This window comes from Hoplias malabaricus, chromosome 2, assembly GCF_029633855.1.
Source record: "Hoplias malabaricus isolate fHopMal1 chromosome 2, fHopMal1.hap1, whole genome shotgun sequence".
NCBI classification, from domain to species: domain Eukaryota; kingdom Metazoa; phylum Chordata; class Actinopteri; order Characiformes; family Erythrinidae; genus Hoplias; species Hoplias malabaricus.
In genome coordinates this window covers 8,264,816-8,288,773 of record NC_089801.1, presented here as the reverse complement: position 1 = coordinate 8,288,773, position 23,958 = coordinate 8,264,816, and the positions used below count along the sequence as shown (strand labels likewise).

At 42.3% G+C, this 23,958-nt stretch overlaps 1 protein-coding gene across 1 annotated transcript in view; it reads right to left on the bottom strand.

The window, feature by feature from the left end:
- eys (eyes shut homolog) overlaps window positions 1–23,958 on the bottom strand; it is a 313,091-nt gene that overhangs the window by 33,255 nt on the left and 255,878 nt on the right. Inside the window, 2 exon segments of the mRNA XM_066660060.1 lie at window positions 5,589–5,809; window positions 10,124–10,229. Coding sequence (XP_066516157.1) covers window positions 5,589–5,809; window positions 10,124–10,229 — 327 coding nt within the window.

Below are 23,958 nucleotides of genomic sequence, written 5' to 3'. Positions count from 1 at the left end.
CTCTTAACCGGGATCTGTCTTGCTTGTCGTCAGACGTGGCAGCCCCCTCCATGAATCAATGCCAGGGCTCCTAGGTTGGTGGGAGGACTGAAGAAAAAAAAAGCAGTAATATAAATGTCACGATTCACCAGTGCCACGAAGCACGGATGACTGGGGAGAGTTATAATACCTGGTAGTGGGGGAGGAGGAGGGCGAGACAGTACTGCTTTGAGTTCCAGACAAAACAAATGAAGAACGTCTGGGAGGAGGGGAACCGTGTGTGTGGGGGGGTGGGGTGTATAATATCTGAGAACCATCTGCTGAAAAATGCCAGGCCTCCTAGCATCAGCTGCACAGCTCGGAGGAAGAGGGGAAAAAAAAGAAAGATGCTGCCGCTCCTCGGTGGCTCAGAGCTGTTTGTGATTACGGTCAGGACAACAGAATGCAAAGGTGGCAGCCAGGGTTGTTATCTGCTGTCGGAAATGAGGCGCAAGGCTGGTTCTACACTTTCAAAGCTTCGGGGAGAAGGGCCATCTTAATGAAACCATGTAATTGAAAGGGGCCGAGCACCGATTCCTTGATTCAATGACTATTACAGGAGAAGGAGGAGCTTTGTCTGGCAAAGATGCAGCTGTCTTTTACTCACTAAGCATCTATTTAAAACATGAGGGTCTCATATCTGAGAGTGCTGCTGGAGACTTTAAGCTTAAATCTGTCTTTTTGAAATCCTAAGTGTGTATTTTCCATTTCCCATTTACATATGAGCAGCAAGGTGGTGCTACCAACCAGCTTTAGGATCTGGGTTCAGTCCTTGCCTCTGTCAGCGAGGCGTTTGCTGTGTTCCCCATGTGTCTGTGTAGGTGTCTTCAATGCGCTTCCTTCCATTTTCTCCCACAATCCAAAAAAACATTGGTAGGTGAACTGACTGTGTCAAATTGTCCACAGGTGTCAGTGCGTGAGTGAAGGGGGTGTGTGGGATGGCATGCAATGAACTGGGTGTGTTTCCAGCTGTCGCCTCTCTACCAAACTGCTGAAGTGTGGTGAGCGTAGTACTGGTGTGGTTGGCTCCCATTGCATCATCTAGGTGGCTGAGACTCCCTAATATCCCAAAGAATATAAAACACTGCGGGTGTTTTAAAAAAAAAATAGTGCTATGTAAGTGTCAGTACATGTCCATCTGTTCGGTACAATTATAAATATTACTTTATTGGAATCACACTCCACTCAAAACCTTTTAATATTAGAGCTTCTCCTGATCACTTACTGGATATGATCATATCTACTAGGTGCTGAGGAAAAATGCTATAATAAAAATGATTCCTCTCTTTGTTTCGCTATCCTAATGGCCACTGATCACAACTGAGAAAGCCTCTATTTGTAGCTCATCTTTAATTACAAACTTCAGCATCTTTTACTGTAAGTAACTTCACTGTATCCCAGGATCAGAAAGGAATATTTAGAGAAGGGTGGCTTCATTTGTTTTGAGGTAAAATACAGTCTAGGAGGGAGATAGGGAAACAACAGTGAGAGTTTTGACAGAAATGAGACGATTTAAATGCAAACTCAGGAGGCTAGGCTACTCCATTAGACCTAGCCCCCCCCCCCCCCACACTTTTTTCAGCTGTCTCTCTCTATGGACCATTAAACACAAAGCTGGAAGGTGATACATAAACCAAGTATTGTAAGCTTTTACAGAAACACTCCATTTGCAGATGAGTCGTGGACCAGTGCTACTTCCTTACAACAGATTTCCTGCCTTTAAAAAGCCTGTTAAGCCACAACAGTTTCCCTGTGATAGCCTTGGCCTACATTTAGGCAGATAAATACACTTTTGAATTGCATCAGCTTGTGAGGAAAAAGGGTGTGGGTCTAGAAGAAGAGCAGGGTCATACACATATAGGTTTTAAAATAATTCTTAACAGATCTAAGTGCCTTTAACTGATATTGAACCTTTACATAATGTAGTGCACATTAAAAATGTTAAAAAGTTCTTTACTCTCAGTGTTAAGCTTGATCCTAAAGTTTACAGGTGCCTTTTAAATTAGACATGTTCAATTCTGAATATACAGCTTCAATAATCGCCATAGAAACAAAACGGCTCAGGGGAAAAATGGAGCTGTAGAGTGATGAAGCAACATTTGCTATCTTTGGGATGAGCTGGAATGAGGTTTGCGCTCTAAAACTCATCACGCAACATCAGTAGCCTACCTCAATAATGCCCATGTGGCTGAAAGCCATCAAATCCTTACAGGATACTCTAAATCCTTCCCAGAAAGGTCTCTATGAATACTCTTCATATCAGAACAAGAAGTTGGATGAGCAGGTGTCAGTAAACTTCTTCTCCACAGCTCCATGTTGGGGGAAATGTATAACCCTCTAGCTCACACTTCGTTCTGAGTATAAATGACCTTAAACTCATGGGCAGCTGCTCCAGAACACCTCATGTTGTTACATGCTTTTCTTAGAGGATTATACAAGCTGTGTGTGCACCACTGAACAGGGGTGTTTTTACTTATTTTGGGCATGTTTGTGGTGAATGTCTAGGGAAAACAAGCCTGACAATCCAACAAAGGACTCTCCAAATACAACACACCTGATTGGCCCATTATTCATCATTAAATGCCCCATTAAATTCCTCTTTATGTATGGGCTAAAACCTGCTAATGTATGTCTATCAAAAGACTGTTTGCGTTTCCAAAGGCAAATGACATAAGCATTCACAAGCAAGAGTAGGCCACAATCAAATGATTGCTGGAGGTTCAAGCAGTCACACATCCGCACCTTTGTTAGCATACATCAGTAATGCAATCAAGCCTGTGATTACAGCTATTTAAAACTCAAGTGTGCATCTTCCTGCTAACATCTGCATAGCATTTTCCAATATTTACAAACTCGCTCCCTGAACAACAACAATGTGCAGTGAAAAAAAAAAAATAAAATCACACACACACGGTCAAAATACTGGAAGCAGATGATGTGCTTAATGGAATTACTATGAGTGCATTCTTCATTTAAATTCTCTACATTGGCATTAAATTATACTCAAAATTATTTGGAATACAGATGTACTAATAAAAGGAATGGAATGCAAATTGTACTGATCCTTCACAGCAGACACTGTGACCTTCTAAGAGAAAAAAAAACTCAGATATTTTGAATTTATTCAAATTATACATGGAAATAACTTTTCCAGAGAGGTGACCTCTGGCATTAAAAGATGTCAACATTATTTTTTCATGTCTAACCCTGCATTCCACACGAGTGTCCAAATAGCAGCACTCTAACAATAAGGCCTATATAAGTTTGCAAAGCAATAGACTATCTTGCACTTACCATATAGCTGGGTTTCATAGTTCTACAATTACCATTCAAACTGTAGCCCACTTGTTGCTCTGCATACTTTGTTAGCCCTTTTTGACCCTGTTCTCAGTGCTGCAGTGACAATGACATTGGTAGTGGCGTGTTTTTGTGAGCACTGTTTTTACAGAGTTCATTGGTACACCTGCCTTGTTTTACCATGTAGATGTAAAGTCAGAGAAATTAACTTGTTTATTGCTGCACACGGTGTGTTAGTCATCTTCACCAATGTCCTCTAGTAATGATCACTGGATTCACAAAAACTGGACTACAACTGGAGTCAGTGCTTCAAGAACCACCACACATAGATGTATGCAAGCCATAGGTTTCAGCTGTCGCATTCCTTGTGTCAAGCCACTCTTGAACAAGAGACAGTGTCAGAAACGTCTCGCCTGGGCTAAGGACTGGACTGCTGCTGAGTGGTCCAAAGTTATGTTCTCTGATGAAAGTAAATTTTGCATTTCCTTTGGAAATCAAGGTCCCAGAGTCTGGAGGAAGAGAGGAGAGGCACAGAATCCATGTTGCTTGAGATCCAATGTAAAGTTTCCACAGTCAGTGATAGTTTGGAGTGCCATGTCATCTGCTGGTGTTGGTCCACTGTGTTTTCTGAGGTCCAAGGCCAATGCAGCCGTCTACCAGGAGGTTTTAGAGCACTTCATGCTTCCTGCTGCTAACCAACTTTATGGAGATACAGATTTCATTTTCAAACAGGACTTGGCACCTGCACACTGTGCCAAAGCTACCAGTACCTTGTTTAAAGACCATGGTATCCCTGTTCTTAACTGGCCAGCAAACTTGCCTGAACTTAACCCCATAGAAAATCTATGGGGTATTGTGAAGAGGAAGATGCAAGACCCAACAATGCAGAAGAGCTGAAGGCAACCTGGGCTCTCATAACACCTGAGCAGTGCCACAGACTGATCGACTCCATGCCATTGCTGCAGTAATTCAGGGAAAAGGAGCCCCAACTAAGTATTGAGTGCTGTACATGCTCATACAGCATTCAGCAGTTATAACATTACTTTTTTTGTATTGGTCTTAAGTAACATTCTAATTTTCTGAGATAATGAATTTGGGGTTTTCATTAGTTGTCAGTTATAATCATCAAATTAAAAGAAATAAACACTGGAAATATATCAGTCTGTGTGTAATGAACAAGTATAATATACACGTTTCACTTTTTGAATGGAACTACTGAAATAAATCAACTTTTTTATGATATTTTAATTTTATGACCAGCACCTATATACACAGTACACAAAGCACAAAAAATTCACTGCATACTCATAAGAATTATTGCGAATCAATTGATCTTTTTAATGATTGGATATTACTACACTGCCCAGCACTAATGAATGTTTCATTATCTTAAGGAAGCTAAACTTTCTCATCCTAATGTGCGGCTGATGGTTCTGATGCTTCATCCATTGATTAGCTGTAATGGTGTCATTGGTGGGTTATTGGAACACTGTGGCTTGAGTGTTTAGAACAGAAACTGTTTGGGCGTTATGTGCCAATGCATCCAAAGACAGCTTCTCAAGCTGTTTTCAATTCACTGGCTCATGAATGAAAGCCCTTCTCCTCGAGAGGCAAATCTGCTGTGAGTTCAGCTCAGCAGCGCAGACCTAGGAGCTACTACTGGGATTGAGATCCAAAACCCAGCTGTGCCATATGCTGCCTGTGACCGGGGGTTCCTGAGAACATAACTAGCTGTGTTCAAATTGTGAGGGAAAGGCAGCAGGGTCCCTTCTGTCCCCACATGGCTAAGCTCCATTCCCACCAAATTGGACGTCTGTTTGACTGAATGGCAAAACAGGGAGAGCAGTGGTTCACAACATCTACTGGCTTCATATTCATCACAAGAGGCATGCTGTCATCTGAGACTTGTCGTGTTGCAGTATAGGGTAATCTACAACAATGTACCAGCAAACGGCCAAAGTAAAGTTGTTAAATTGGAAAAAAAATTGCCGTATTTACTCCACTCTCCTATCCCACAAAAAGATCTCTCAGTACATTCATACAGCATTGTGCAATAGAAGAACCAGGACTACTCCAATGCCAAGGGAGGCTAAAAGAAAGCTCAATATTAAGTGGTAAATGAAATGGTACCTACTCCTCTGTGAAGGCTTTATACCAGATGCTTGAACATTGCTGTAAGAACCTGATGATATTCAGCTCCAAGTGTATTGGTGAGGTCAAGTACGAAATGTGCAAAATGAGTTCTAGGCCACAAATGGCCCTTAATAACCCACCTGACGCATGTCCCACCATTCTTGCACGGTTGGTGCTGGCACACTGGTGTATCGCAGCTGTGGATGTTCCTGCCTTGGACCGCCTCCCCGACAATCCAGATCTCCCTGGAGTTGACCTGCATCTCACGGATACAGCCCAGGAACCCAGACATGTTCCCTGCATTGTCATGCAGCTCAAAGAGAGATGGAACACCACCCAGGAATGTGGGCCCGAATGCAACCTGTGTAAGGAAACAGGATTTTTGGTATTGCCACTGTCCAAAATATGTATCCCCATTTTTGATGATTTTTAATGTATTATATTATTTGAACACAGCAGATGTCCTTCACATTGTTTGAAAATTTCATGATGAATCGACCAAAAGAAATGCTTCAAATTTACTTGGAATAAAATTTTACATTGACTTCCATTGAAAGCTAAGAAGGTTTATTATTTCTCCTGTAAAGTTATTATTTTGGAGATACATTTATTTATTTGGACAGCGACGATAAATTTTTTAGCAGACATTTTCACCACAGACAATAAGCATCATGATATCATACAGAAAATGTCTTCAGAAATGAAGGGTATATACTTATACTTTGTCCTCCTTTGTTGCACTTATCATCGTCTGAGAAGACTTCAGACTACATGCTGAAGCATTTCTATGAAGATCTGATGGCATTCAACCAGGAAAATATTAGTGAGGTTGGGTACTGGTGTTTGTATTGTATTTAAAAGAGATATATCCCTATCTAGTGCTAGAGGGGCTACTATATCCCATTAATACACATTCATTCATTCAATATCTGTAACCGCTTATCCAATTTAGGGTCGCGGTGGTTCCAGGGTGGGTCCACCCTGGAGGGGGCGCCAGTCCTTCACAGAGCAACACACACTCACACACAAATTCACTCACACACTCACACTTTGGAGTTGCCAATCCACCTACCAATGTGTGTTTTTGGACTGTGGGAGGAAACCTGAGCACCGGAGGAAACCCACGCAGACACAGGGAGAACACACCACACTCCTCACAGACAGTCACCCGGAGTGGGAATCGAACCCACAACCTCCAGGCCCCTGGAGCTGTTTGACACTACCTGCTGCGCCACCATGCTGCCCCCATTAATACACATGCACAGCTGTTTAACAGCATACCATTTCATTTCATGCTTTTGTGGTGATTATACAAATTGTGTTTGTCCACAATAGGTGCACCTTAAAGGAGCTGATTTCAGCAAAAGGGATGTCTACAAACTTTTGGCCCTACAGTCAATATGTCAATATCTAACTATTCATACACTGCACCGCCCTAAATCCAGTTAAACAGGATTCATTGCACTCTCACTGTAATGAAATATGCAGATGGTCAGTACTGACCATATTCGCAATATGCTCCAAGCACACTGTGATGTAATGTGACATAATTTATCACAATAACAATAAATATCGTCATATTCAGATGAAGTACAGCGCAAATCAATGCCAGCAAAACTTGACGGAGGCAACACTAATCCGAAAAATGTATATTCCTCCACTAGACCATGGTTGTATATGGCATTTATTATTACACATGCATTTTAGGCCTGGGTTTTAAAGTGCTCTGTTGACGTGAGAGTCACAATGCCGTCGATACAAAATGGGGCATATTGTATTAATGAACCAGTAATATTTTTCCCCTGAGAGTGGAAACTAATTATTTATAATTCATTTCAATTATTCAATCGAAAAATAATAACATTCCAAAGTACTGATGCACCACCTCAGTATTGTAACCTAGGTCAAAACGTTTGTAGACCTCCCTGATAACTAGTGAAATCAGCTCTTTTAAGGTACAATCATTGTGGATTTTGATGTTCAGTAGTGCACATATCACAGCCTGTATAATCTCCACAGAAAAGCATTGTCAGATAAGCCTCTTAACACATGTACGGTAACTCAGAAATGTTCAGGAGCTATATCCACAACATCCACAACATTTGTCCCGGACATTACCAGGACTTTAAGTCAACAGCCCCCTAGTGGAGATGCTGGGTAAAGTCAGAGTGAGACCGTGGGACAACGGAGCGGCTAACGATCAGGAATATTACCTGCACATGCTGCACAGGCAGCACCCCAAGCCAAAGTATGTATATCAAGTCCTCACTGCCATGTTCCTAAAAGCCTTTCCAGAAGAGAAGAAGCTGTTACGGCAAAGAGGAATAACCGGTGAAATCCCTTCATTTCAGTGCAATGTTGGATGAGCAAGTGTCCAAAAACTTTTGGCCATATACAGCATAAGTTCTGTAAACAACTGCTCTGCAATTTTACCCGATGCAAACATTAGCCTTGTATTAAGTATTTACAAGTACTTTGGGTTGAATATGAAAACATTAAGCAGCTATTTCCCAGGGAAATAAAAAACAGATTTTCCATTCATTGTTTTTTATTGCTATTCATTTTCTCAGATACATACCTCTTCAGTAGGTACACATATCCTAAATTAACCACTTATTTGTATCTCCCCCGGCCTCCTAGAAGTACAATTTTGCTTCCAAGAGAAACTGAACTGCTGCTACCTCGCCTAGGATAATTACAGCAATACATAGAAGCAGAGAGAAAGAACGTCACCAAATGAGGGTGATTAGCATTAGCTTTTATTATAAACAAACATACACTAATGAAGCTATATTTGATTTATATGCTTTTGTAATAAGTCCTACAGGGGGTGGACAAAACACAGGACAAAAACAGGACTTTAATTTTGAAAGAACTAAACAAAGCCAGTCCCACAGGGGAGTCTTATTACGTATGAATGGCAATTAGCAGGTTGCACATCTTCAGGTTCATTCATAAAAAAATAATAATAATAAAATCCCCCACAATCATGCTCCAGCTGAGTTTAAATTTCAACGTAACGGTGTGAGGAAGTGAGTCATAAAGACGTGCATGAGGAGGTACAGAGGTCCCCACAGACCTACTCGCATTGACCATTAGAACGGGATGCTCTGGATCATCCTAAAATCACTATGCTCAATGCTAACAGTAAACCAGAGGGATATAAAAGCCCCTTAGCATTTGGCTGTGAGTGACTGAGCTCTATTCAGTGCTGTTGTGATGAGCTGTAATGGTGTTTGTGCTCCGCAACTATCATCTAACTTTGGTACCTGACCTCTCTAATGGTCTCAGGGCTAAACGCAATCAAATCTTCATGTCAATATTCAAACATCAACCCAGATAAAGGCTATAGTGGACCTCCTGAGCATAGAGTGCTTTGGATATCAAACTGCACTGAGCAGCCATAACATTAGAGACTTTAGTCCATTTGTTGCTCCTCATACTTGGAGTATGCCCCCTTTCATCTTGGTTTTCAATGGTCAGGACCCCACAGGACCACCACAGAGCAGGTACTGACTTGATTTGGGTGGTGGATTTTCAATGCTGCTGTGACATTTCTGTAGTTCTCCAAAAATTGGCTTCTGTTCATGAAAAATGGTCCAATAACTCTCGTTTTGCAAGACAGCACTCCAAGAAGAGCTGAAATTCCAAAGGCAAAAAAGCTGGGCCTGCTGCTTATTGCCAGACATTAAAATAGGGTTTAGCCTGTGTATTATTTAGTCCACATCTCGTATAGTCGTCTGAACAACACAGAGTAGCTTAATCACTTGCTGGCTACCAGGATTCCGGGCTGTTTTCATCTTGTTCTGAAGGAGGCAATACCCATATCCTTAGGAATCAATATACAATTCAACACCTGCATTCACCTGAGTCAGCAGAAAGCTACTCTTACTGTTTACCCAGAACTAAAAATCTAATCACTGTGGGGCTGAGATTTGCTTATTTGTCTCCTAATGAATGGAGTAACTTTGAGAGTGTGGCTCCATTTCTCTTAGAAGCTGCTCATCTTACACCTCCACATAAGGTCCCGGTTTATTTTGATTGCCACTGTTTATACACTACATGATCACTGGATTAGGAATACTTACCTTGTATCTAAACTCACGGTGCATTTTATCAGCTCCATTGACCACACAGGAGCACTGTGTTGTTCTATAATTACAGACTGTAGTCTATCTCTTTCTCTGCATATTTTCTTATCCCCATTTCAGTCTGATGTTCAATGGTCAGGACCTCCATTTGGGTGGTGGATCATTCTCATCGCTGCAGTGACGATGAAGTTAGTGTATGTTCTGCTGGTATGAGTGGATCAGACACAGCAGTGCTATTGGAATCTGCTGAGCTGCCGTCTCTGACTTGGCCTCTACAGTGACGTAAGTGTGTCGACATTGGACACTAAGCATGGTGACACTGGGCTCTTCCCACAGCTCCAGACCTTTTGGACCAGCTGATGATCTTATGAATATGTGCAGTGTGTGTATCACTGACTGATGTTGTGCTGTCAATCTAAACATGGCAGGAAGTAATTTATTTTCGTAGTCTGTTGGACGAATGATTGCATTACTTAAGCCTGACATTGCAGACGCCCCCTCTCTGGAGCACGGGCTGAAAACCTACTGCCACGGTTACACCCAGAATGGAGTTCATTTGGAGGCAGATACAGCACAGGGTTTACCTCTGACACGGGCTCGGCCACATATTTCTGCCGTCGATTAGCAGTTCCATTAGAGGCAGCTATTTCAATCACACACAGCCCTCCTCCACTGACAGGCAAACGATATCTGAGAGAGAGAGAGAGAGAGAGAGAGAGAGAGAGAGAGAGAGAGAGAGAGAGGAAGGAGGACAGAGAGAGAGTAAGGTAGAGAGAGAGGGAGAGAGAATAGACAGAGTGAGGGAGAGAAAGTGAAACAGAAAGAGGTATGGAAGGGAGAGAGAGAGAGAGAGAAAGAGAGAGAGGTAGGGGAGGGAGGGAGAGAGAGAGAGATAGAGAGAGGGAGACAGAGAGAAAGAGGGTGTAAAAGGGAGGGAAATCTCATTAGAACATGCAGCATTCACAATAAATCCATTTAGGCATGAAAATTATGCAGCCTTGGCCAGCCGAGCGCTGGTGTGGTAATGGAGCTGGCATGACTGCTGACTCTCGCCGCAAGGAAAAAAGCCCTCACCATGACGCTGCATCAACCCAGCACTGGACAGAGTAAAAAAAATAAAATAAATAAAAACCCTACCACCAACCAAGCACTAGCACCACCCCGACAAATCACGTCATTCTTCATTTTAATGATTACAAAAAAAAGAAAAAAGAGTATCTTTCCGTGTTGGAAGTCAGTTTGGCTGCCATTAAAAGGTCTTCTGCTGGCAGGACTAGAAAGCGCTGCCGTTTAAAGCAGAACCGCTAATGTGCTGCCAGAAGGTACCGATAGTTTAAGGTGGGTGTTTCTGATGATTTCAGCAGATAACAAGGACTGTGATTGTGATGACTGGAGGAAAAAGTACACAACACAAATTAAGAGATCACCTCAAAGAAAAAGTCACCTTTGTTCTTTAATGGGTGATTTCTGAGGCGCTACGCTCGGGAATCATCTGTTTGAGTTAGTTCACAAAACCGAACATCTTTAAAGGCCTGTCACGGCGAGAACATTACACCATCAACTGAACAGACAGATCCTGGACTCTAGAACTAACACACACTTCAAAACACTGCTCCAAAGTCTCATTTGTGAAGACTAAGCAGCACACCATTGGGCTGATCCTCACAGTCTTCCATTCTCAACTCTCCAAAAGCCCACGGAAACCATGAGGATGATGCTGAATAAGGCCCCGCTGGATACTTCTAAAACAGGTTCCTCCTGGGCATGGCCCTTCACCGCTGTTTTTAGCGCTGTGGCTAATGCTTCTAGACGTACTATTAAGGAGTTGCTGCAATTAGTTACTGAGGGAGCTGGAACAGTGCTGACTGCTGCTGTCCCATCATCCATCACCGCTGGCTGTCCGTCATCTACAATCACGGTGTGATCTGTGCCAACCGCCTGCGCTGTGTCATCGACTGTCATGGTTTGAGTGCACTAGCTACTGCTTATGACTTGCTAGCTTCATCAGGCCAAGGGCAGGGCCCATTCTTCCAGCTTGAGCTTTGATGATCTTTTTAGTGGAGCGCTCAGTCACATCTTTGTAATCAGCTGTATCCCACTTCTGACACCAGAATGTAGCGAATTTGTCAAGTATATAACAGAATGAAACTTAAGTATAAAATTGTGTAAAAAGTGTCATAAATTACAACCAAACCAGCAAAAGTTGGGACTTCCTGGAAAATGCAAAGAAAAATATGCAGCGTGTCTTGCATGCACTGTGACTTTTTATTTCACTGCGGACAGTATAACAGGTTCTGACCCGAACGCTCCGGTATCTCTTGCAGGAGAGTATAACAGAGTGTGTCTGGGCTGGAATGGGTCCCTGATGATGTTGGTGGCTCTGCTCAGACAGCGGTAAAGGTCTTAGACAGCAGAGAGCTGGGTACACTGTCAGAAAAACTGTCACTGTGGTGCTAGCTTTTGCTGTCACTGTGGTGGTACCCTCAAGGGTACATATTCCATACCTTAATTAGAAAACTTATTGGATCTTTTTCTATTATAATTGTACATTTTAAAGTAGTGTTGATTTCATACAGTCCATTTAATCTCCATATAATAGAAGATTACAAACATCCACATCTCCTTCTGGAGAAGAGAAAGCAATGCACCTTTAGGGAACAAAACTGGACTTAAAACCAATGCTGTACCTATAAAGGTACATTTACATTCTTTGCACATTCTGAGAGTATACCAATGATGTGCTGAGCAGTCTTCACCACTCTCTGTAGGGCTTTCCTGTCAGCCACAGGGGAGCTGCCACAGCACACAGTCATACAGTAATTCAGGATACTCTCCATAGTGCACCTGAACCCAACTCCACTGACAGCCTGGATGAGGCTGACGTCAGGTTCCTATTCGAATATTCCAGTCCATCTTAATTGTTGCTCCAAGGTTTCTTTCTCAACAGTGCTTTTAGTAGGTATCAAACCTGGATATTAGATCCAGGTTCCATTCCAGGATTTTATAATAGCCAGCTGGCATACCGCTACACATTAGCAGTTGCAGTTATAGCATCATAGTGGCTGCCTATTTTAAAATCCCGGCCTGGAACCTGGATCCAAAGTTATGATATGAAGACCTCTGTACCTGTGTGTTGGCTTGTGGACTAGTGCAGTAGTGTAACTGTATTCTCTGGAGCCATGGAACCTGCCCTCACTAATGAACTTACAAGAAGGTCTGTACACTTGACTTATACTTGGTACAATGGATGGGTTGCTGCTGTACACTACCTTTATCTACACAAGCTTCTGGTTCTTCTGAACATATTATAATGTGCTTGTCCATCCTTGATCAAATCTTCCTTGTAAGGCAAGTTTAATTGTAAATATCTACAGTTACTGCTGCTTAACAGTATTGGGCTGTTTACTGTCAGACTGAAAAAAGAAATAAGCATCTGGAACAGAGCACAACACTATTCCTCAATGGATCAGGATTCTTTTTAAAATCCCTTCAGACCCAATAAAGAGACACAATGATATTCCTGTCTGAAAGCTCACTGTAGGCCAATTCAGAATGAGGTAATGGCCTCCAATGCTCTAGACACTAATGTAGTGTTCAGCTCCTCATAATAAAAAGGGCACACTATAGTGAAAGGCATAAACACACAGGGCCAGTAACTGTAGGTTTGTTCTGTCACATTATATAGGGCTGCTACTGCATGTTTATATTCCACTGTCGTCTTCCCTGTCCTCATTGTGTTTGCTGGTTTTGTGTGCCGTATCCTTCCGCCGTGGGGGAGGCTTCCTTCAGGCCACCTTCGCTGCTTTTGAAACGTCAAAAGCGCGACTCGTTCATATTCATGGGCAAGAAGAAATATGAAGGCCCTGGCCTCAACTGAATGCAATGAAAAGAGCTACTAACAAAGATCCAGTGTCTGGAAGTGTGGCACTTATATTTTACAGAACACACAGCTCATTTTCCAGTTTCTGAATTATGTTTGTATTACTGTAACTTAGCCCAAGTTTGGCAGATAGAGCTGTACATGAAAGATTAATAGAAATGCTCCAAATTGACACAGAACAAACTATTTCTACACGAACTGCCATTAAATATGAAGAACGTTTATGTGCTTTCATTTTTGTAAGGCTGTGTCTTCTGTAAAATCCCTGTTCTCTAATTGTATCATTTCCTCCACCCCTTCTCTCCATGCTCCCTCACACAACCCTGCAGCCTGTGTGCGTCTATGATGCATTATGAATTTAAAATAAATGATCTTCTAATTTAGCTAAATGGCATTTAAACTGTATTAAAAGGTACTAGCCAATAAATATTCATACTGAATAGAAACCAGTTCAAGCGTGCACCGCGCAAGGCTAATACAGTTATTATCTTCTCATAGATCTGCCCTGGTTGCATGAAGACATCAAGCTCGCAGACAGCACATTTTCCAAATGCACTGGACTGGACAGGTGAGGAAAATCAACACCGATGAGAAAAATAAACACCAGCAAACTTCAGATTATAACTTTTGGGTGTTTTAAGATAAAGCACACTGCAATGGTGGGCCTGAACCATACAGCATGTATATTTTACTTTTAGAAAAGATCATCTGGACAGGACCACCATTCTACAGCCGTAACCGTTCTTGGGCAAGACTCCCAAAGGCTGGTTAATACTTCTGCAAAGATCCACATAGATGATGTCCAATCCTCAAACCTCCCCACTTTGTTTTTACACTAGTTTGACTTGTTTCAGTCAGTACTGTTTGGTTCTTGTGGCCCATGGTATTTGCATTCATTTGAAGCCCCACAACACATAGTTGGGATTCTAGAGGGGTGCCCTTCAGTGAATCTGTAAGCCTCAGCATGCTACTTTTACCCATGATTCCATTCTTTGAATCATGACGCAAACACATTTACATGCAGAAGTATAAACCAGCCCTAGGACTGCATTGCCAACATCTGTAACACAATTAGATCTATAAGTCATGGAGGATAAGAACATCTGCCAAACGCCATAAAAGTAAGTGTAAAATACCATATAATTTGTTTGCCAGTGGACCTCCCATAAGTGAAAGCAGCTGTTTAAATTTCCTCATAATTGCTTAAGTCCCCAAGCTCATGCCCACAAAACAATCCAGGCCTGCTGTAATGTCTAATACTACATTTTTTGTCTAGCTCATATGGATTGAAACGCTTGTATCCAACATATTCTCCACTCTCAACAACATTCAGGTTCCTCATTGTTGCTCTATGGTGGAAAACGTCAAAGGTACGCCAAAGATATCTGTGTAGCATCATCTAATAATACCTCGAATAGCGCCATTCCTCACAGCTACCGCAACAGAGACAACTACAGGATTTCTGCAGAAGTTGTGGTAATACATTTGAGATATCTGAGAAGCGGAACATTGGTGAAGGTGGTTTGCTGCTATATTAAGAAAAAAGCAGCCAGAACAGGGTCAGAAGAGTGTGGAAATGCATTTCCTGAAAGTTTTCAATGGAGCGTTCCACTCGAGAAAGCCAAAAACATCTTGATTTAGCATTCCCCAAAATATCAGACTATGTTCCGTTTTCTTTTGCGTCGTCAGCATTCTAAAAAACAAGTTTCTTCTCACAGATCGCTGTGTTTTTTTTTTCTTTTTTTGTAGGAGGGGGGATGCAACAGAAGTCTTTGTTCCACTTTAGACTGTGAGTTGCTCTGATTTGCTTCTCAGAGGATGTTTTTCTTTTATAGGGAGGTGGGGGGCAACACCAGCAACATAAAAAAATGTAAAAAGAAAAAAATATCACATTTTTAATGGCCAGATGCAAGCAATCAGGCCAGTTGCCCTCATGCTAATTCCCACCAGATTTCCAGGACTCCTCCCTGAAGGCAATCAAAGCCCTACAAACTTCAGGTAGCAGCTAATTACGATGCTTGGGGAAGTTATGGAGGTGGTTGTGCATACAGATTGACAAATTAAGACCCAACGAGGACAGTGTGCAGGAAAAAAATCAAGCTGATGGCCCAGAGCACGTAGCTAGGCTAGCACTTATTAGACTCGACACTATGATGCGATTGTTTATGAAAACTCTAATAAAGACTGTGATACTCTAATATTAGAGCAGCGGTGATCTGTAATGGAGTGATAATTATCTTAATGGAGGAATGCTAATCGCTTTATGGATATTTTACAGCTGCTTATGTTTAAAGAGCCCAGAATAAGATGGGATCTGGCGGTATGGTATTTTAGAGAAAGTTTTGAGCCTACAAAGCAGTTTGTCTCTTGCCTATTATGAAAATAAATAATGATAAATAATCACTTCCATGAATTACTACTCATTTGAATGTTAAAGCTAAATAACACAGTAAAAGTTACAGCTGTTTGATTCCAGGACTCAAGGTGGATCTTTTGCTGTTAAAGGGCCGTGTGTGTGTTTTTGTGCTGTGTATTTGGGAGGAACTGTATGCTGAACACCCAAAAAGAGACAGCCTACAGCACAAGTTCAGTGAAAGAGAGCAGTGCTTCACTCGCCATCTTTGAAGGTATGCAGCCAGTATACAAAATGTATATGTGCGTATACTTGGCAGGGAATGAAACTGCTTATGCAATACAACTGAATCTTTTCCAGGGTTCAACAGCACAGCAAAAAATATACCTTTAACAACCATGCTATGAGGAGCATACAATAAAGCACATGGCCATCCAGTCTCCACAGAGAAACACTGGCAGTGGAACGGCTTATTGTGAAGAGCTCTGTGACTTACAAGGAACTTCTACGATTGCGGGGAAATGCAGCTCTAAGCTTTGCCTCTTTTATGGTGGAAGGGTTTGTGGGAAGGAAAATAACTTGTCGGTAAATTATTGGCTTGAATTACCACAGAAACTCATTTGCAACTCGAAATAAGTCAATATTACCATCCCACCTATGGAGCAATATCCTCATTTTAGGTCATGTTCCTGACATTGTCTAAAACAACTCCAGAAGTTTGAAAAGCATGACCCAAAATGAGGATATTGCTCTATTCCAGCTCCTTAGGTGGGATGCAATATTGACTTATTTTTGTTTTTACTCATATACAGACACTGGGTCTTCATACACACATCTTCATCAAGCACACAGCCAGACAGGAGAGCAGCAAATGGTGAGGAAACATCATCTGATTTTTTGTAAATTGTGTATTTGATTACAATCCTGAACTATGGCTATGACTGTTATATGGGCCAACTCATTATTATGCAGTACTGTGTTGAACAAATGGACCAGGGACCTAAGACTCTCTGATTCTGTAGGATGAATCTCTCAGGTCCACATCGCTCAGAATTGGGGATTTGTGTGGAACTAGGGCAGTGCTCTTTTCCAAGCATGTTGTCCAATAGGGTTACATTAATTCAACAATGTGAAAAGTTGTAGAGGCACTTCATGTGACTAGTGCAGGAACGAAAGAGAGTCTTCATTACACACTGCTGAGAGGAAACAAGTGTTTGGCTGCAACCCCTAACCCAAACTCATATGTTAGATATACTGAGAACACCTAATATTTGAAGGTTATAAGATTTGAAGGAAGATTATTTAGACGGCTCGATAAGATTAAAGTTGGCTGCCTATTGGCTGGCTTCTTATTGAAACATTTCACTCCACTTCAAATGGTGCAGCAGTTCATTCAGCTCCCAAACTCTGTCATACAAAACTATAGAGTCTTCTCCATCAGTTACTGTGTCTACGTCTGTATTCCCTGTTGGAAAGTCTGTTTCTGTCTGAGGGTTTGAAGTGATGTGGCTAGTGGATGGTTGTGAATAGACTGTGTTTGAAGTGGCGGAGTTAGTAAATGGGAGTGTACAGAACGTGTACATCATGTTGCAACAGGGATTCTTGGGAGACGGCGGCCTCTCTCTGAAACACGTCCCAAGATATCGTCTTGCTCTCTGAAGTGACTTTGACGATAAAAACGGTATTGTTTTCAAACTCCTGACAGGGCGCAGCACCATCTGAAACTAAGAAACAAGCAGATGTAACATCAGATGGAGATTCTACAACCTTTAAAACAGCTGCACACCTCAGATCTTCAATAGATCCATCTACCAAAAGGTTCCTCAGGCAACCGAAAGTGGTTAGTTCATGGCACCCCTCCAGAGAACGCGTCCTGATGCATTTTTAAGAGACGAGTCAATGCTGGAGAAAGACGAGCCGCGGCTGCTGTCAAAGCGCCAATACTTTCTGACACAATATGCAGCACCGGAGCGTGGCCGCACTCCTTATCCAGAGCAACGGGTTCCATATGGGCTGCGCTGCGACAGGAGCGTAGCGTAAACAAACACCTATTCAATATTTCATCCCACGAAAATAAACAAGCCTTTCGCCGTGCTCTTCTCAATTGTGACTTATTCATCGCTTCATCCCGAATCAAAAGCGACTTTTTGAGCTCGCTGGGATGAGCCAGGGGTGCTTAAATTATTCAGCTTTTGGCGCCGTGCCTCTCCTTTTCCTCTCCTTTTCCTCCCCCTCCCCACCCCACGTGGCCTCACTTCTGATCTATTACTGTAATAAGACCAGAGTGTCTCACCTACTCTGTCTCCCGCTCCTTCTATCCCACACGCAGAAGCCCCACCTCATCCTCAGAAGTGTGTCTCAGATGTTGTTCCACCCGAGAAAACGTTGAGGGCGCAGACGTCACCAGGTTATATCACATATATACACAGCGCCTTCTCTCCTAAGCAATCAGCCAAGAGGATGAAACACCACGAGCTACGATAAACACGAGCTCAAATCTGATGCAATGTTCCTACATATGAGTTAAAGACTGACACAAAACCTACAGCTGTTACGTTCTGTAACAAGTCCACCTACGCTGTCGGAAAACATGGTACTGTATATGAGTACAAGGTACAAACAGTGTTAATGTACTCTCAGATGTAAAGCAATCTCCTGACTCCTGTGTACTGAAATGAAAAGGGATACTTCACTTGTCTAAGATCGCCATGCTCAAATCCAAGCCCGTGTAAGAAGCAGAGGTGGATGAGGTAAACAAATAAAGTGTTTGAGTTAAAGTAGCAATACTCAAGGTACATACACAGTAAACGTAGAAGTCCTGGTTTTAGGTCTCCACTTGAGTAAAAGTGCACAAGTATTTGCCTAAATGTACATTATTATTGTAAAATACCATGATTTATTATGGCTTGAAAATCCTATTAATATTTTTCTAATCAACTCATTGTAGGTGAAAAGGCTTGTGTCATCCCTTTAATAGAATGTCATTAAAGGAACACTAAGTAAGATTTGGGGCGGCACGGTGGTGCAGCAGGTAGGTGTCGCAGTCACACAGCTCCAGGGGCCTGGAGGTTGTGGGTTTGATTCCCGCTCAGGGTGACTGTCTGTGAGGAGTGTGGTGTGTTCTCCCAGTGTCCGCGTGGGTTTCCTCCGGGGGCTCCGGTTTCCTCCCACAGTCCAAAAACACACATTGGTAGGTGGATTGGCGACTCTAAAGTGTCCGTAGGTGTGAGTGAATGTGTGTGGGTCTGTGTTGCCCTGTGAAGGACTGGTGCCCCCTCCAGGGTGTATTCCTGCCTTGCGCCCAATGATTCCAGGTAGGCTCTGGACCCACTGCGACCCTGAACTGGATAAGGGTTACAGATAATGAATGAATGAATGAATAAGTAAGATTTGGGTTTGTTGTCCCTGACGCTCCCCCTAGTTTAATCCATTGAAATCAATGGGGAAGGGGAGGCAATAGAGCGGTTTTCCTACCCTACTCCATAAGTTACATAGTGTAGTTTCTGCAGTACTGAGTCTGGAGTAGCAACGGCAGAGGCTCTACACTCTCTGTTACAGATCAGTGTAAGTATCACAAAAGGTTTGAAGCTCTAATTTTAAGGTAAAAATACTATGTAGTGTTCCTTTAATTAGTCAAAAACTCATGTCTATTAAAATGATCAAAAACTTAAAACTGGCAAGGCAACCTGTTTCCATTATGTAGAACCAAGTGGCTATTAAATAACTTTTTGAGAGCAAAATTTATTTATAATTATTTCTAATTATTTATTCATAATTATTTATAAAGTTCCAAGTTTAAATTTAAAAGAAACTGACTTTAAAGTTTGACAAATTAGTGAGTGCTGTACCTGGATTGGTGGACTTGCTATAATGGAATATAATGAAAGAGCTAAAAACACACAGCAGAAATAGCCAAAGATTAAATACAATGACTGATGTAATATCTACAGGTCCGTAACCAAGGTAATGAATCAAGTCATTATTTACAGTCTCTCACATGCACAACAGTTGATACAATAACAAGGTTGCCCCTTTTATAACTTTCTATTAAGTTTAGCTTGTTTTAGAGCTCCAGATTTTACAGTGTACTGCAGTAAAAAGTACGAATTTGAAATGTAGTGGAATTAATATGAGGGCGGCACAGTGGTGCAGCAGGTAGTGTCTCAGTCACACAGCTACAGGGACCTGGAGGTTGTTTGGTGTGTTCTCCCTGTGTCCGCGTGGGTTTCCTCCGGGTGCTCCGGTTTCCTCCCACACTCCAAAAACACACATTGGTAGGTGGATTGGTGACTCAAAAGTGTCCGTAGGTGTGAATGTGTGTGTGTGTCACCCTTTGGGGGACTGGCTTTCCTGCCTTGCGCCCAATGATTCCAGGTGGTCTCTGGACCCACCGCGACCCTGAACTGGAAAAGTGGTTACAGAATTAATGAATGAATGGAATTAATATGTACTAAACATGTAAATACTTCTATAATATACTATATGTGGTTATATATATTGTATATTGGTGTATATTGGCCTGGTGGTTAGGGAACTGGGCTTGTAACCAGAACGTTGCCAGTTCAACCCCCAGAGCCGACAGGTCATGACTGAAGTGCCTTTGAGCAAGGCACCTAACCCCCAATTGCTCCCTGGGCTAGGGCTACCCACCGCTCCGGGTATGTGTGCTCACTGCCCCCTAGTGTTCACTAGTGTGTGTGTAAATGTGTGTTTCACTGCACGGATTGGATTAAACGCTGAAAACAAATTCATCTGTGTGCAAGCAAAGTGGCCAGTAAAGTGATTCTAATTCTAAATCTTTCACTCTGATCTACTGTGACTGCACAGACACTGATACCCACTCACTGTCCAATCTATTAGACACTTGAACCTCATTGGTCCAAGTTGTAGACGTAATGTTTTTGCACTGTTTGTGTTGGTGTTCCTCTATTCCTTCATGAGTGGACACAGGACACTGTTGGACTATTCTTAGTCCAGCAGGGACACTGAGGGGTTTTAAAAACTCCAGCAGCACTGCAGTGTCTGATCCAGTCATTCCAGCGCAACACACACTAACACCCCCCCACCACATCAGTGTCACTGCAACGCAGAGAATAAGTCAACAGCCGAATCATACCTGCTTTGTGGTGGTACCGACTACTGAAGAACAGGGTAATGGGGTATATATAAATATGCTGAGATACAGATGGACTACAGTCTGGAATTTGAGAAATACAAAGTGCAGCTCTATTGTCAGTGGAGCTGAAAAATTGACAACCATTTTGGGACTGTAATCTAATAACGATTAAATCTCTCTTCTATTATTTAACTCCCCAAACAAAATTCCCATTAAGTCTGAGTATAGAGTGGATACAATGGGGAGAAGGAATGAAGCAGGAAGGGAAAAGTCAAAGGAAAACACTAAGGCTTTCATCCTCAATAGAATGAAGAAAACCAAGCTCCACATTGTCTTCTGATCTATTGGGGTTTGTGTCCATCCCCCTAAAGAAACACTCCTACTAAGAACAAACTGGTCAGTCCTCATCATTGAATAAAATGATTAAAATGAATGAATAAAATTTTGGGGGTTCTGGCTTTGTTTCTCCTCATGCTGAAAAATGACTTGTACTTAATATAATCTGTCTGTCCAAAACGTCATAGACACCCCTAAAAACTGGGGATTTCAGCCTCTTTAAAGGACCCACTGTGTATAGACGAGTGCAGTTGCATTAACCTTGGCCAGAAGGGTATAGCCGATGGGCTGTGAATCAGTGGAACTCTAATTTCTGAAGGGACGCCGCTCCATTACAGTTCGACTAGGATGAGATGTGGTGCTGTTTGTGATGTAGTTAATCATCTGACATCAGGCCTGCTGTAAACATGGTTTCTCACCTGCTATTAGTGTATTATATATTCCTTCACATACGGCGACAGATATTCAAATTAATCAGTGAAAAATCCGGCACTGTCCTTCCTCTTGACCGACATGTTTCCACTTGCGTAACAACACTTCAAAATCATTATGATGTTTCACTGACCTGTTATAGCAAGAATAGAGCTTCTGTGAGCTACTCAGGTCTCAGCACTGTAGAAACTGCACTATGTAACTTTTTGAGGGGGGTAGGAATCCACCCACTCATACTCTTACCCACTTTTATAGCACTGATTTCAGGACAGTGATGTAAAAGTGAATTATACTCTGCGACTCTAGGGGGAGCCCATGAGCATAAATATAAAATCTTACCTAGTGCTGCTTTAAATGTGTACGAGATTCAACCTCTTATGAATGTGGTTTGAATGGCCCTATCGTAATCCAGTCCTGTGCTTCTCAGGGGTGTTCACATGGCTTTTAATGCGGACAAGTGGAATCTGTATGTGATCCAATCATCGAAATGCATCTTAATGTCAGGTGTAAACAGGCCCTGAGAGCAAAGCCTCCGTGTTCAGTAGAAGAGAAGCTGCAGCTATGAACAGTCTTGATTTCAGATGAAATGCTGGACAAAATGGTGTCCAAAAACCTGCATACACCAAGTATGCACTGTCTTTATGCAAAGTAACTGAGACTAATGTGTTTTGGACATGGTTCCTGCCCAAATCAACATAACGAATGAATAAAACCCCCCTAAACATAGGGAGCCCTGAGAGATAAATGTAACTGGTTTCCCATTACAAGTCTATAACACCGCTCCCTGAGCCAGGGAAGATCAATTTAAAAGGATAGGATGGGTGGGGAAAAAAAAGGAAAAACACTGTGGAAATCTAACAGAGTCATTGCTCAAATCATGGAAAAAGTGTGTAGCGAGCTGGCAACAGATGGCAGTAAAACATCATAGTGGGGAGGCTTCACAGTCACACACACATACACACACATACACACACTGCGGCTTCAGTGACGGGTGTAAAGAAGGAGGAGGAGAGAGAAAAAAAAAAAACGGAAAAATAGAGGGAGATGTTTTTGCATCCCACTCCCAGAGTCCTGCAGGATGGGCACAAATGTCAGCACTAGAGCGAATTTCAAGCAAAACTCTGATCTCCAGCGAGCTCCACCTTCTCCAAACAGCAAATAGTCACGGGCGCTCTGGAGGTAAGTACAAATTCACGTCTGGCTGACTATAAAGGATGCCTAAATAGGTCAGCCATTTCAGGCCCCTTTAACTGTGTTTGAACCAAGCCCTCTATGCTTCAGAATGTTACACAAACAAAACACGACCCACCTGCTGCTCAGATTTATTAATATAATGTAGAACTTAAAGGGCAATCACATTCTCCCTACGTTCTTCTTCATGCTGACACCTAGTGACCTGGCTTTGGCAGGGATTCCACAAAAAAAGGCATAATTAAAACATGGCTGCCCCCATCTGTGGGACCCACTCCATGGAGCACAAGTTCCTTAAGTTCCTGCAGGGACTACAAAGCAATCAGATGCTTCGTCTCATGCAAGTTGTGATACTACAAAACAATGTAATCATGATAAATAATACATTTATAATTATTGTTTCGTAAATCCTTGTCCGTTATTCTACGATGTGTGTCTAAGAGAGAGCTCCCTCTATGGCTCAGAATAATGTATGTGTGGGCACACTGACAGATCAAGCTGCTTTTCCTGGTCACTCCCCCCCCTGCAGCGCATCCAATATCAACAGACTCCAGTGACTTCCCCCATGTGAAGCCCAATGGAGGCATCCCTGCATTTTTTTTTTTTTGCACAGGCCTCAATTATTTTGGGTCGCCCAGGCTCCCCCGGCTAAAGAAAATTGCACAGAAGCAGCTCAAAAGCACCATGATTCCACCCCAGTCGAATATTACGGTACCTATGGATGCCCGGTCATGGCTTCCTCACTCATATCATCGAATGCTTTATCGGGATGAGATTGACGCTCACCTGCAGTCTGTGAATACACAGGGAGCGCTGGGATATTACTACAAAAACTATGAGTGTGTGGTCATTTTCTACCTAGCCTTTAGCATTTGGATTAGCTTTTGGTTTTTTATTTGAGTGGGAGGTGGAGGGATTTTTACCAAAGTTGGGACTTCTTCGATCATTCGATTTCCAAGTGAGGAAGAATGCGAAGCTAGTCACTGTCTCTTTTTTCCTAATATAGTAGCCGTGCCAGACAGCTCAACACCCTTGGAGGAGATCACTACCCTCCCATGTTAATTATGCTAATTCACAGACGGCCAATTCACAAACATTACTTGGGATCTTA